This window comes from Cottoperca gobio, chromosome 12 (genome assembly GCF_900634415.1).
Source record: "Cottoperca gobio chromosome 12, fCotGob3.1, whole genome shotgun sequence".
In the NCBI taxonomy this organism is placed as follows: domain Eukaryota; kingdom Metazoa; phylum Chordata; class Actinopteri; order Perciformes; family Bovichtidae; genus Cottoperca; species Cottoperca gobio.
In genome coordinates this window covers 17,591,797-17,607,175 of record NC_041366.1, presented here as the reverse complement: position 1 = coordinate 17,607,175, position 15,379 = coordinate 17,591,797, and the positions used below count along the sequence as shown (strand labels likewise).

At 41.6% G+C, this 15,379-nt stretch overlaps 1 protein-coding gene across 1 annotated transcript; it reads left to right on the top strand.

Annotated features, from left to right (window-relative positions):
* The first annotated feature begins 306 nt into the window (after positions 1 to 306).
* LOC115017120 (kinesin-like protein KIF2A) lies at positions 307 to 14,495 on the top strand. The gene is made up of 21 exons (XM_029445350.1): positions 307 to 462; positions 1,344 to 1,438; positions 1,929 to 2,048; positions 2,648 to 2,702; positions 3,225 to 3,344; positions 4,163 to 4,263; positions 4,631 to 4,726; positions 7,650 to 7,704; positions 7,785 to 7,947; positions 8,168 to 8,258; positions 8,335 to 8,398; positions 8,493 to 8,584; positions 9,219 to 9,361; positions 9,477 to 9,681; positions 10,290 to 10,400; positions 10,510 to 10,577; positions 10,715 to 10,804; positions 11,629 to 11,773; positions 12,475 to 12,576; positions 13,405 to 13,540; positions 13,713 to 14,495. Exons 1-21 carry the CDS (start codon positions 402 to 404, stop codon positions 13,796 to 13,798), a joined length of 2,199 nt encoding a protein of 732 aa, XP_029301210.1. The 5' UTR covers positions 307 to 401; the 3' UTR covers positions 13,799 to 14,495.
* Positions 14,496 to 15,379: the final 884 nt, after the last annotated feature.

The window sequence follows — 15,379 nt, the reverse complement described above, 5'->3', positions numbered from 1 at the left end:
ACATAACAATGCATCAATAATTATAATCCCGTGACATAAAATATATTATTCTAAATAATAATAATCTAAATAATTCTGCATAATGATTACTTTTTTTTGGTACTTTAATTATATTTTAATGCTTATTTACTTTTGTTCTTGTATTTTGAACGAATTGAAGAATTTTTACTTGTAGCAGACCCTTTTTACAGTGTGGTATTAATAGTTATACTTAAATCAAATATCCACTTTCCACTGCTGTACAGAAGATGCTTCATCATGCGCGCATGCGCAGTGGATTCCTCTCCTCTCCTGCCTCTCCTATGACTGACCGCTAGTGACCTCAGTTTCTGCAGCAGCACACAACTTCAGACAGCACACACAAATTGCACACACACAAAAAAAACACCACGCGAGGAGAGATGGCTGGTTTATTCGTAAAGATCTTCGTGGGCATCTACGTGGAGATAAAACGGAGCGACGGTACGTGGCATGCACACAGACACCGCTCTCCATCCGGCGGGTCCGGATGAGAGGAGCTAACGTTACTGATCACCGCAACGGGGTGTTTTCTGCTAAGCTAGCAAACTGCTACATCATCTTTTCACCGGGATGTGGTGTTAAAAACCCCGGTGAATGACGCGTTAAACGAGCAGTAATGCTGTTTGTATGTCATGCTGCTGTCGACTGTCAGTCAAGTACACACACGCCTGCCGGCCTGAGAGGGGAGCGGGCTGCAGGGCGGGCGGGTCCGTCCACCTGTGCGGCTGCCCGGTCAAAAAAATGACACCTGCCCTGTTTTGCCTTGCTCTGGTTCATCTGCCCTCGCTCCTCTGTATCATGGCTGAAGTCCCTCCAGTGTGCATGCTATCAACTGCACTGCACCATCCAGCAGTGGCCTGTGAATCCTGGGCTGATGGATGGCTGCATCCGTGGGGCCTCTCCCCCCTCTGAATGGCACTAAAATAGCTAAAAACAGCTTTGTGCTCATTTATTTTACTCTACAAATGTGTGAATAAGGCTGCCAAGAATCTAATTAACAGCCTGTAAGTAAATGTTGTGAATGCCAGGGGGAAAGTCTTCATCATCATCCATCATGAGCCACACCCATTAGCATTACAGACAGTATTCTTATTTTAGTGTCAAATTGTGACCGCAGGAAACCAAAATGTAATATTTTATGCTTTCTTCCTGCATGAAATGATCTGAAAATGACATTCTCAGTTAGAGATGTGGCTCATGGCTCATTGGTTGTGTTAATGTCTGCCTCCTGTACATCATATACTGTATATATCATACTCTACAGTCCCATGCAACACAGCATGAGCAGGCCTTGCATCTCTTTACATCCTTTCTCACTGCAGGACGAATACACCAAGCGATGGTCACATCGCTGCATGAGGACAATGACAGCGTGACGGTGGAGTGGATCGAGAATGGAGACACCAAAGGGAAAGAGGTATAGCTGCCACTTTCCAGCCACTAACTTCCTGTATTATGTACCTGGATGTCCTCTTCAAATCCTCTTACGAATTTCTTTCTGTCCGTTCAGTGTGTCTGGAAAATCATTTGTGTGGCACCAAGACATTAACTTGTCTTGCATTCAAACACGTTTGTAAAACTTTGTGATTTCCTGCCACAAAAGCATGAGAAGGTAAAGTCAAATGTCTGAGAGGACGTCAGCCGTCAAAATAAGTTTTCCTCTGGTGGCAGCCTCCACCTTTCATTCCTTCAACCACCTTCTTGAAAACGACGCACTTTTGAGAAAAGCTCTGCTCCAAGGATGTATTTCTGTAGTTACTAGAATTGTGATAAATGTCAATGAGATTTTGAATGAGGTTTTCTTACTTCTATATCTATATGCTGGATTTATACTAGATGTTGAGCTCAGTGATTAAATCAAGCTTATAATCATAATATTAACAGTCTCTGTCTTGTTTCTGCCTCAGATCGATCTGGAGAGCGTCTTTGCTATGAATCCAGATATTGTTCCTGATGAGGAGATACCACAGAGTCCAGAGGCTCCGCTTCCTCCTTCCAATATTCCCAAAACCAGCAAACTGCCCAAGGTCTGCACCTATCAATCCCTTTTCTCGTGACTGACATGTTCGAAGATTATTCTTCGTGATTTGGAGATAAAAAGCTGTTTTTGTTCAACATTAAGGTCTTTTTTCAGTCACTTCATCGTGTTAAAGGCGAAGGTTTGGACATCTTTCAGTAGTTATCACAGTTATAACGATAACTTTACAAAATGAAAGATGATTTATTGTTTGATAAATAGATAATTAGTTTCAAACTTAGTGTGACACTATTACAGATGGGATGCCAACTACTGTGCACGATACAAGTAGAAATCCTCATTAGCGTCACAATGTTACTTTGAACTGAGAGGAAGCATGACTTCACACTGTCATAGACTTAGTTTCTGTATTTAAATTAAAGTCTGGTGGTGTAAATCCAGCTGCTAATGCACTTAGGTGTTTTTCCTAAATGCATTTTTGCTACATAAGAAATAACACTTTGATCACTTGAGCTATAATGATGCAGCATGTAATTCTCCATGAAGGTGACAGACACTGTTGTGGCTGAACACTCCTTTAATCTTGCAGTGTTATTGAACAGTTCCTGACTCAGTCCACTTTCAACTCTATTTTTGTTTTTTTTCCAGACCAAACGGATTACAGCAATACCTAAAGCTGAGAATGCTCCACGGGAGAATAGAGGTGTGTTTGATTTAAATCAGTTACTGTAAGGTACTTTAAAACCCTTTGTCGTTGTAACTCAACACACATGAGACAGATACATATTTTTAGATTCAGTGACGATGTCATTATTTCAGGTGTCAGTCACAAATAAACATCCTGATGCTCTGTACCTGCAGAACTTGCCTGAGAATCATCCGGTTTTTAAGTTTTCTTCAGTCTCAAAGTGATCCTGTGATAGTTGTCTGTACATATACTGTATGGGAACACAAGTGTAAAGAAATACAAGTTTAATAAAAGAAGTGGGGCTCAAGTTGTAGCCCACAGCAGCTAACATTATGGGAACTGTAGTTCCAAAACTATGAAGCATGATTATCCTCTAAATTAAAGCAATTAAATAATTAATAAATGATGAGAATAGAATCGACTAAAGGATAAACTGACTCATCGTTTCAAATCAACACTTTCTGCATGAAAGTAGATTTAAGTGTCTGTTTATTTTATAATTTTGCACCAATGGGTGTTTATCTTTGTGCTCCTCAGCTGCGGCGGTGGGAACCACCCGGGCCCGTCCCAGCCAGCACATCCAAGCTCCAGAGCCACCTCCCCCGGCCATCGCTCCCCAGTCTGCACTCAGCCAGTCGCTGCTGCAGCAACAGAACGGTAACACACGGTCTCTCCATCTGGATCAGACATGTCAGAGGTTGTCCACATGCTTAAGTTTTGTAATCTCTGCTGTACTTAAATGTAGTTTCCAAGACCCAGTGTGTGTGTGTGTGTGTGTGTGTGTGTGTGTGTGTGTGTGTGTGTGTGTGTGTGTGTGTGTGTGTGTGTGTGTTATTATTTTCTGGTGGACGTTTTTATTGTTTGTTTGTTTTCTGGCGAAGGGTAATGTTACAGAGGCCGCAACCAGTGATGTCATGCTCCCACACAGCTGTGGTTGCGAAGGCGTCAAAGGCTCTTTCACAGTCACTCACATGCTTGGCTTCTGGACTTGGACTCATACTACAGCTCTTGTTTTAGTTTTCAGCTGTGGCTGTTGGAATTTACATAATATACGCTACTGTGGAAATAAAATAAGATTACAAATTCGACACTCAAAGCATGACATTTGAAAGCTGCAGAATCACTGCTAATGATACTGCTTTAATTCATTAACATTAGCAATACAACAGTATAAAACTATAAAACTCAGCTACAAGTGAAAGTTCTGCATTAAATATAAAATCAAAAGTAAAAGCATTCATGGAGTAAACCATGTAATTAAGTGCTGTTGATTTGTTACTGATACATTAAGTATAAGTAGCATTTTAAAAGATAGCTGCATAAATATATAAATAAAAGTACCTCAAATTTGTACTTAAGTACAGTACAGGCTGTATAAATAATACTATAATGTTCTTAATGCTACAAGTCTATGAGAACAATACAGTGTAGCAAGAACCTTCCTGGTCAATTGTGATTATATGTGTCCTTTCCAGCACGGAAGAAATCAAACTGTGTGAAGGAAGTAGAGAAACTGCAGGAGAAACGAGAGAAGAGGCGACTTCAGCAACAAGAGCTCAGAGAGAAGAGGGCACAGGTGAGGAGCGAACACACACATACAGTATACCGATACACACACACACACACACACAGCGTCTGAGGTGGTTTCAGATGTACGGTTTCTTGACTGATGATCACAATTTTGAAAGAGAAATCTGACTTTATACTCAAGGAAAAACCAAGTAAGCCAATATTTTTATGTTTTAGAACATGTTTATACAAAAAACACAAACGAGACAACACACACACACACACTCTCCTGGAAAAATCCAGAATTTATGAATATGCTAATTATGTTCATTTAAATTTTTTAAAACAAATACAGGCATTTGCACATGTAAAATATAGAAAATGCACACTTTTTAAGTTGGCTTTTTGAAAGTTTGTTCTTTGTTTCATTTCAGGAGGTGGATGTCAATTTACCAAATTATGAAATCATGTGTATGATCAGAGACTTCAGAGACAGTCTTGACTGCAGGCCTTTGACCAGCAATGATCTGGTAAGTCTGGTTTAGAGTTTGTTTCCAGATTCATGTAAAATACTTAAACCTTCCACAAAGGATTCCAGATAGTGGAGTTGTAGAGATGCTTATTGCCTCCACGATCAACAGACATCCAGTTGTTACACATTAGCGGAGAAGTGACTTTAACATATTTATATACTAAGTAAGTGTTACGTTTTGTAATAAGGAGGACCCAAATGCAGAAAGCAAGATGAGGTTAAACAAAAGAGAGCTTTATTTAGCAAAAGCTTACCAATATATAAAACGAGGTAACAAATAGAACTGAAAACACGAACCAGGGTTGACACAGGATAGCACGAAGGCCAACATGGCTCAGTAGGCTGACGGAAAGGCCGGGCTGGAGACCAGGCTGGAAGCCGGCGAAGCCACTCGGGTAGTCACTCGGGAGGCCGGGCTGGAGGCCGACGGAGTAGTCGCTCGGGAGGCCGGGCTGTAGGCTGGCGGAATCGGTCGGGAGACCAGGCTGGAGGCCGAAGGAGCCGCTCAGGAGATCGGGCTGGGGGCCGGACTGGAGATCGGGCTGGGGGCCGGGCTGAAGGCCGGCGGAGCCGCTCTGGAGGCCGGGCCGGAGTCACCGGGATCTCGAGAGTGAGGGGGAGCACGGGGGTCTCGAGCATCAACGGGAACACGGGGGTCTCGGGAGTCAAGGGGAACACATGGGTGTCTAGAGGCGATGGGAGCACAGGAACTGGGGTCTCGAGGGGTGAGGGAATCGAAGGGACTGGGGTCTCGAGGGGCCAGGAGAACGCAGGGACTAGGGTCTCGAGGGGCCAGGTGAACGCAGGGACTGGGGTCTCGAGGGGTCAGGTGAACGCAGGGAGTGGGGTCTCGATGGGCCGCAGGGGGAGAGCTGGGTTCTCGAGAAGCGGCTGGGGAACAGCTGGAGTCTCAAGAGGTCCGGCAGCAGGAACGGAGGTCTGCGGTGGTCCGGCAGCAGGAACTGGAGGCTGTCGTGGTCCGGCAGCGTAAACAGAGCTGTCGCGGCCCACCAGCGGAATGACGGTGGCTAGCACGGCCAAATCTCCTCCTCAGAGACCTGGAAGCCTTTTGCGCACACAGAGATCCTCCCCGGGCTAGGCAAGTACCCAGGAATGGGTCAGGTGCTGGAGCAGGAGGAACGGTGAGCTGCCGAGCTGATTGGAAGGCAGACCGATCTGCGAGGTTGAGGAAATCCCTGATCAGGCAGAAGACTCCTCAACCAAGGCTTTTCAGCCACCTCCCCACGGGCCTGTCGAAGAAGGACCTGTTGGTCCTTTCTACAGGCGGCTTCCTTCCATTCACGCAAAAGACATATTAACTCGACATACAGACAAAAATAATCCTCGTCATCAAGCACTGCTGGGTCCATTTTTGGTCGGCTTACCAATATATAAAACGAGGTAACAAATAGAACTGAAAACACGAACCAGGGTTGACACTAGTGATGGCAGTGTGATACTGAAGCTTCGATACGTGCTTCAAACTCTGGACTACAATTACATAGAACCACTGCTTCATTTCCTGAATGAATCACCGGACTGGTTCGCGGTCCAATCAGGTGATTCGCTGTCCACTGCCTCGTCTCGATTCTGGATTGAGACAGTTTTGAATTTGAGCGCCTCAACACTTTATAACCGCTCTAAACAATGCACAATTTGTGGGTTGTTGTCGTAGTAGTATGAGTTATTGGTATTGCATTTGTATTGGATCATTATGGAGCCAGCCAACTAGCGAAACAATTTTTATGCACGCCAGAATCATCTGTTCCCTGTGTGCAAGTAAAGAAACCAGATCTAAATCTGTTGAAAAGATAATGTATATCCCACATAAAAATGCGCAGCTTGTAGAGCAGGTGTTCCCTCAATTCAGCAATTCAAGCAGCCCGGGGTTCGAATCCGACCAGTGGCCATCTGTTGCGTTTCATTTCCCTTATCTCTATTCAATCTTAAATTGTACTATCATTTAAAGCCTAATAAGCCCACATTTCCCCCCAGCACTCTCCTCAATAACACATACACACAATCATCAATCTTTATTTTTAAATAGAACATGATATTCAGTCTTAGATGTGTGCGTCAAAGATACTTTAAATCCACTGCAGCCTTGCACTTCGCCAGAAGAGGTCACTGTACCTGAAGCTTCGAGTAATGAACCCATTTCCGAAACAATTGGCTGAAGTGGTTCAGTGCTTCACAAAAGCTTCATTCGCCCATCACTAGTTGACACAGGATAGCGCGAAGATTCACGAGGGAAGCACAAGGCACCATGGCTAGCACGAGCAGAACATGAGAGTAACAAAAAAATGACTACCCGACAAAGAACACTGAGACAGACAGGGATATATACACAGACACTAAATGAGGGAACGAGACACAGCTGGGGGAGAAAGGCAAAAAACACAAGGGCAGGAAGTAATACAAGACATGACACATTTCAAAATAAAGCAGGAAACGCAAATCCAGAGTCATGACAGTAAGCTGCAGATATGTGTATAAGACTTCATTAGAAATAACTGTTGGGTATTTAACCAAAAGTGGCTTTTTATCCATAACAAGCTTCGTCATTCTGGTGCGTTAGCTTCTGAGATTTAGCCGCTTAAACTCCACTAGTCATTACAATCTCATGCTATGTGCGTAAGATCCTAAATATTTCCAAATAAACGAAATAGGTCTGGTTGAATTTGGTGCAATGTTTATAAAATGATGCCATCTAGAATATGTTGTGGAAACGTGTAGCTTCAGTGAAGAGCTGAAACAAGCCGATACAGAATAAATGTGAAACTGTCAGCGTGGAATCACATTTTTTTTCTAACCTTTAAAGCTACTTGAGTGCAAACAAAGAGTTATTTGTCTGTTGAGAGGCTCTTTCTGTAGCATGGTATGCAGTAGAGAAATGATGCTGTACCTTTTTAATGTTTCAGATCGAGGAGCACAGGATATGTGTGTGTGTACGTGCACGTCCCCTCAATAAAAAAGGTAAGAGTAACTTTCAGTGTCAGTAACTGACGTGTTCTTTGTGGCGTTTGCTTACCCATTAACAAAACGTCTCTCTTTAGAGTTGACTACGAAGGATTTGGAAGTGATCACCATCCCCAGTAAGGACGTGGTGATGGTCCATGAGCCGAAGCAGAAAGTCGACCTGACCCGCTACTTGGAGAACCAAACTTTCCGATTCGACTACGCCTTTGATGAGTGCTCCACCAATGAAATGATTTACAGGTGATGTGTTTTTCTGTAGAACTCCAAAAATGAAACCAGATTGAATTAAAAAATCTGGAAAAATGCCTTTTTAGGAAATAAAAGCTGACTTTTTAAATAGAAATGTCCATTAAGAAATAACAATGAATTATTTATGTGATTATTTCAGGATTATTTATTTATTGAATAACATTTAAGAGTTGCATATTTTACTGCTGGCTAACAAAAGCTCCTCTCTCAGGTTCACAGCTCAGCCGCTGGTTGAAACCATTTTTGAGCGGGGGATGGCGACGTGCTTCGCGTACGGACAAACTGGAAGTGGGAAAACACATGTGAGTGCTTTGATTTTAAACTTATGTTAATGTTTTTAGTGCACTTTTCCTATTTTAACTCTTATCTCCTTCTTAGACGATGGGAGGGGACTTTTCAGGAAAGAACCAAGACTGCGCTAAAGGGATCTACGCACTGTCCGGTCAGTTTCTCCCATACAGCGCCTCTACAGTATCTTCACTGCTGGTTACTGCATCTGACTGAATTCAGGTTTCTCCTTTTCTTTCACTGTGCAGCCAGAGATGTGTTTGTCATGATAAAGAAGCCAAATTACAAGAAGTTGGATCTCCAAATCTTTGCCACGTTTTTTGAGATTTACAGCGGGAAGGTAAGTCTCTTAACACGACTAGTAGTGAATCGATTGAAGAAGAGGACTGAGGTTGTGTTGACGTTTATGCAAGTGTTCTGAGTCTGTTTTTATCAAGCGTCGAAATCAGTTCTAACTGACCAAAAATATCTCTGTAAAAGCTTTCATCTTTCATAACTTAGGGAATTACTTTGCTCTCTGCTGGTATTTAGGAGAGCACCAGAGGTGTCCTCAACTGTTAGGAGTTTCCAGTAGATGGCGTTCACGCACAGACAGAGATGATTTGGAAACGGTTAAGCTTTCTAATGATTGACCTTGTGCAGGATGCAAATTAGACACATGCTGTCAAGGTCCGTGCAGACTTTCTTTATTCATCTGTTCTTGTTCTGTTCTGGTGCTTCAACAAAGGCTTTATTTGATCTTTATCTTATATCTTTGCATCTCTGGCCGACCTTTATTCACCTAGAGTATTTGCCTATACACAGGGCCTACGCAGAAAAAGCGTAAATATTTTTTGCATTTCAAATTTGTCCTTTATCTGATGCACACTACACTACAAACCGCATCTATAGGAAAAAGGTTGGAGTCATGTTTGTCCTAGTGCTGTAGAGACATCGCGTGAACACTGAGACAATTTTTGTTTGCATTTAAAAAGGTGTTTGACCTGCTTAACCGCAAAACCAAGTTACGGGTCCTGGAGGACGGGAAGCAGCAGGTGCAGGTGGTGGGGCTGCAGGAGAAGGAGGTGAAGTGCACAGAGGACGTCCTCAAACTCATCGAAATTGGAAACAGCTGCAGGTAGGAGATGATTGTTTGCATAAAAACAGCAGCAAGAGCAAAACAGTTTGTTCTGAAAAGTTTGGACTGGTCCACAGGAATAAGCTTTATGTCTCTGTCCCCGTGTCCCCTTCAGGACTTCTGGTCAGACCTCGGCGAACGCTCACTCTTCTCGGAGCCATGCCGTCTTTCAGATCATTCTGCGTCGGCGGGGGAAGATGCACGGAAAGTTCTCCCTTATTGATCTGGCGGGGAACGAGAGAGGGGCAGACACATCCAGCGCTGACCGTCAGACACGCCTCGAAGGAGCCGAGATCAACAAGAGCCTGCTGGCACTAAAGGTCTCCTCCGCAGTACTCAAAGATATCCTGTGCATCGGTGACTTCACTGTCAGCAGGGACGTTCGGGGTTGTGGCATGTGGAGGTTACCTAAAAGTGTGACATTGGTTATGACACAAGTTTTGTAAAGTCAATGATTTAAAGTGCGACCTCCGCAGTCTGGATGTGACATCTAATTAAATACATCATTACGCGTCTGTGCCGACTACAGCCGCGGTCGAGGGATTATGTTTTCAGGTTGTCCGTCCGTCTGTCCCACTGTCGTGAACGCGATATCTCGAGAATGCATCCGGCACAAACGTCAAAACTGATGTGAATTTGGTGGTCAAAAGGTCACTGACCTCACAACTCATGTTTGGCTGTACCTTCGAGTTTATACAAACGTCTGATAGAATAAAAAAGATGAAGTGATGACATTTTGGACATAAATGTAACTTGACTAGTTGGTGGCGGGACAGAAAAGCTGCAAATTCACAGATTCGACAAACAGGAACCAGAGACTATTTTACAGTTAAGGGATTATCTTAATTGCGTCAGTATTAACGTGCTGTGCATTTAAAGGTTTCCCTCGACACAGCCACTGATGATGTTCCCGTCTTTCTGTCTGCAGGAGTGTATTCGAGCGCTGGGCAGAAACAAACCTCACACTCCGTTTAGAGCCAGCAAGTTAACTCAAGTGCTGAGGGACTCCTTCATAGGAGAAAACTCCAGAACGTGCATGGTAAGAACAAAGGGAAGCTGTGTGTATGTGTACTTCCTCTCCCCTGTTTGTTTTTGAACAGGTTTGTTGATAAGTATTGATCCAGCTGTCTTAATGTTTCCCTGCACAGATTGCAACCATCTCTCCTGGAATGGCGTCATGTGAAAACACCTTGAACACGCTGAGATATGCCAACAGGTAAACAGATTGTTCTGAACCACGACGACAACATTTCAATTAATTAATGTGAGAATTGCTTGCACAACTTAACATGATTCTCTCCCGTCTCTTCTTCTTGGTTGTGTTTCTTCGTCTCTCTCCTCCCATGTTTGCAGAGTAAAGGAGTTTGGGATAAGTCCCTCAGACATTCCCTTCTCCCAGAGCGGGGGTGGAGGGAGTCGCTCTGAGCTCTCCCCTTCTTATGAGTACGATCACTTTATACTACGCCTCTCATCACTTCTATCCACAGCGCCCTTCACGTCAATTTATCACCATATTGGCATATGACATTACCCATTAATAACCACTTTTTGTTGCTTCCTGTCACTTAGAGCTATAAAAACTATATTTCATTCCCCGCTGATATTATATATATATATTTATTTATATATTTATATATATATATATTTATTTATTTATTTATATATATATATATATATTTATTTATATATATATATATATATTATATATATATATATATATATATATATTTATATATATATTTATATTTATATATATATTTATTTATATTTATTTATTTATTTATATATATATATATTATTTATATTTATATATATATTTATATTTATATATATATATATATATATATTTGTATAGAAACACGATACCAGACACAAATTGTTATTCCAAGCAGAGTATTTTTATTTGTTTTAAAAAGGTGTGTGCAGGGGATCTTTAATGGTTTTTAATTCAGTATAATTTAAAGCACATTGGCTCAAGATGTTACATCACTTAATCCCAAAGTCAGTAGAAGAGATCATCTGCATTTTTGTTTCAACAGTTTTCTCCACCATCCAGTATTTGTTGATGTTGGCCTTGTTTTTAATTTTTCTCCAGGCTTGATTTCTCCTGAACCTGCATGGAGTCAGTCTGTATTGTTTGTTGTTCCCCATTGCATGTATTGAGCATTTTCACCAGCAACATGTCTGCATATTGCATGCAACAACCAAACATTTTGCTACATCAGATACCCCAGCAGGACTTACAAAAGTCATATTGTTACTTTTAGGGTGAAGGAGCTCACAGTGGACCCTGCAGGAGCGATGGACATCCGTCAGGGAGGACACGTCAACCAGCTGGAGGTGCTGGAGGCTCAGTGGGAAGTCGGGAGTTCCCCACAGAGAGATGATCTGAAGCTGCTCTGTGAACAGAACGTAAGACAAACACAGATACTCAATCCTTCAGGTGTATGTAGGATTAATGTAATAAAGCAGGTTACGGATAGATTCACATTTTTTCAAGTCCTAAAATAATACTCACGTTCCCATATGTACATTTCAATTGAAAACGTCACTCTCGATAATACAATAATAATTTAGAACATGTTTTTAATTGACAGTCATGTGGCTCGCTCCATATGTTAAGATAACGATGGTTGTCCTTTTAATATCTTTATATATCTAATATTTACTTTTCCACAGACCGATGAAAAGTAACACAAAGAGGGAATTCTGTCCTAAAAAGAAGATACTTTAAATCAAAATAGCACCAGATTATCTCCAAAGTTATCTCAAGAGAGAGCAGGTCTAGACCCAACTCTTATTTAAAAGAGTCCCAACATAACATTCCCCCATAAGCAAAGCAGTGTGACAGTGGCAAGGACAAACACTCCCCTTTAACAGGACGAAACCTCGAGCTCAGGGTGGACGGACGTCTGACCGGTGGAGTCGAGAGGGAGAGGTTTGTCTAACTGACTCCTGAAGCCTCACACTGAAAGTACTGGATCAAATGATGTCCACAAAGAGGACAGTGGACATTATCACCAGTCGTTTACATTAGAAGTGCATTAATGAGTTCAGACTGCAGACCATTATTTCACTAATGTAAAAAACACGCATGGTGGTTCTCTCTGTAGGAGGAAGAGGTTTCCCCGCAGCTCTTCACTTTCCATGAAGCCGTCTCTCAGCTGGTGGAGATGGAGGAGCAGGTTCTGGAGGACCACAGGGCCGTTTTCCAGGTACAGTAGAGCGTTCAGCGAAGGAGGCAGCTCAGGAAGGTCTGAGGGGTCTTAGTTCGCAAATCCATCGATCAAAATGTGACAGATTCTGTAAGAACGTCATGAATAACTTGTAAATCAGAATCAAAAGTTGTGTAGGAGTGAATATTGCACATGGCAGTGATCATTGCACAGTGTTGGAATAGACTGCTCTTGGTGTGGTGGTGCACCAGGTGATGGTACAGTCTGAGCGCTGCAGGGAGAAAGCACCGACGGTATCTCTCCCTGAGACACCACGGGTGAAGCAGCCTGTCGCTGAAGGAGCTGCACAGTGCGGACAAAGTGTCCTGGAGGGGGGGGGGGGACATGTTGTCCAATAGAGAGGACAGCTTGGCCGTCATTCTCCTGTCTCCCACCATCTCCACAGTGTCCAGCGGGCTCCCCAGGACAGAGCTGGCCTTCTTCACCAGTCTGTTCAGTGTCTTCCTGTCAGCGGCCGAGATGCTGCTGCCCCAGCAGACCACTCCATAAAAAATAGCAGATCAATGCAGACGTAACTTCCTGCTTCAACCACACTCAAAGACATTAATACCCCACACACACACAACACACAACACCAAACTGTCAGGTCGAAGCACTGCCAATAAAAAAATTAATAAAATGGCGATGCAAATAAAATGTGACTCACAGATCGTTTCCCTCCAGGAGTCCGTATCTAATATCCAAACGAGTTTTCACCAGAGACATTTCAGGCAGATGTTCATCCCCATTCTCTTCATCAGCCTCATGTCTTACATTATAAAGTCTAAACAACACATGAGGTGTTAAAGCTGCAGTGTGTCTTTACAGGAGTCCATCCGCTGGCTGGAAGACGAGAAGGTGCTTCTGGAGATGACGGAGGAGGTGGACTACGACGTCGAGTCATTTGCAACTCAACTAGAACAAATCCTGGATCAGAAGATCGACATTCTCACTGAGCTGAGAGGTAAACATCATTCCCCCCCCATGTTCAAACCCCTTTCAGACATGTGTGTGTTTCACCTTCTCAATCTTTGTCTCTTACGCACATGTTTAATTAACTGTGTTAAACAGCTTAACAATCTTTCTTAATAGTTCAGTCTTTGTAACCTGTGCTGTGATATTCTCTCTTATTTCAGACAAAGTCAAGTCTTTCCGCTCTGCACTCCAGGAAGAGGAGCAAGCTAGCCAACAGATAACCCCGAAGAGGCCTCGTGCTCTATAGACACACAAAAAAATACGATATTTCACTGTAATATTGACTTGAGAAAAGGTGAAGGCCTGCCGCTGAGGAGGTCACTGTTGACAAAAGAGCTGATTCAGCTCAGTTGTGATTTTATGACTTACCGTCTGCTGTGCGTTTTGTCCCTCCTCAACCTCTTTGCTGTACAGGCCGCCGTTGCTTCCCATCATGCATCCGTCCATCTTTAAAACCAAAGAGCAGGCCGTCTTTGCTCTTCCATCCTCCTGTGAAGTGTATTTACAAGGTTTTGTATGTGTGATAAGTCACAAGTGCTTCATTTTAAAACAAAAAAAAAGTAAATAAATATTTGTTTTAAATACATTTTTATAGAGTCAAATCATAGCTTATCCTCACTTTGGCCAATTTTATAAACTTTTACCATTTTGTGCAATATTTTGAGGATTTTATTCCTGTTCGTCCCCTTGTTTCAGCTTCAGGGGTGAGCAGGGCATGTCGAGTCTGTGTGTAAAATGAGCCACTGTGTGTTTGTGTTGATACTGTATGTAATATATGTTTGATTGAGAGAAAGCTTAAAACACAAAAATAACCTTGCATTACATGAATTGACCTAATGGGGGCACTATAATCAAAGACAGAGCAATTGATTTAAGTGTTCCATACAACAATTACTGAAACAGTAATTTTTCATTTGCCAAAATAAAGAAACTCTACTTCTTGATGCTGTACTTGTTTTTATTTATATGCAGTATTTATTCATGCAGCCTGATTTTATTTATTTATGACATTTTACAGACGCTTAATGTTGACTTCATAAATTCAGATTCATATTTCTTTAATCATTTGTGGGAAGTGATTGCTTAATGATTTTCTCACTGAGTGATGGATTCCCTTAAAATTAAGAAAAATATTGTATTTATATTTATTTATTAATCAGGTGGTGAGATAATTAAAGAAAGATTTTCTTTTTATTTCCAGTTACGGGTCAAGAAAATCATTTCTGACACAGGTCATCAGAAAAGCCACAAAAACAAAAATAGCAACAATCAACAGCACGTGGCCCCCTGTGGTGACAGAATACTGTGCAACACCTTGAGTCACAACAGCTTGAACGTACCTTCAGACCAGCTGTAAGTGTTTAAAACTATCTACCAGGGGTTTAAAACACGGATGCTTCATTATCTTGTATTATCGATGGTTTTCCTGCCTCGATGGTTTTCCTGCCTCCACAACCACAATTCATGGTTCACAGGCTACAGTTTGCATATAAATATGTATATTGATTTTTTTTCTAAATATATAATTATATATATATATATATATATTGATTTTTATATTTTTATATTATATATATATATGATTATATATATATATATATTTATATATTTTTTATATTTTATATATATATATATATATATATATTTTTTTTTTATATATATATATATATTTTTTTTTATATATATATATATATTATTATTTATATATTTATTTATTATGGCACTAGAGGAAAAAGTGTAGAAATTACAGTACATAACAATTCATCCAATATATCTTTGAGATATTTCAGTGGTGAAACCTGGACCTGCTGTAGCATTGGCGAATAAA

Coding starts and splice junctions, on each gene's coding strand:
- LOC115017120 (XM_029445350.1), top strand. CDS start 402: ATGGCTGGTTTATTCGTAAAGATCTTCGTGGGCATCTACGTGGAGATA. Junction 4,264..4,630: donor TCAGAGAGAAGAGGGCACAG/GTGAGGAGCGAA, acceptor GTTTCATTTCAG/GAGGTGGATGTCAATTTACC. Junction 11,774..12,474: donor AGCTGCTCTGTGAACAGAAC/GTAAGACAAACA, acceptor TTCTCTCTGTAG/GAGGAAGAGGTTTCCCCGCA.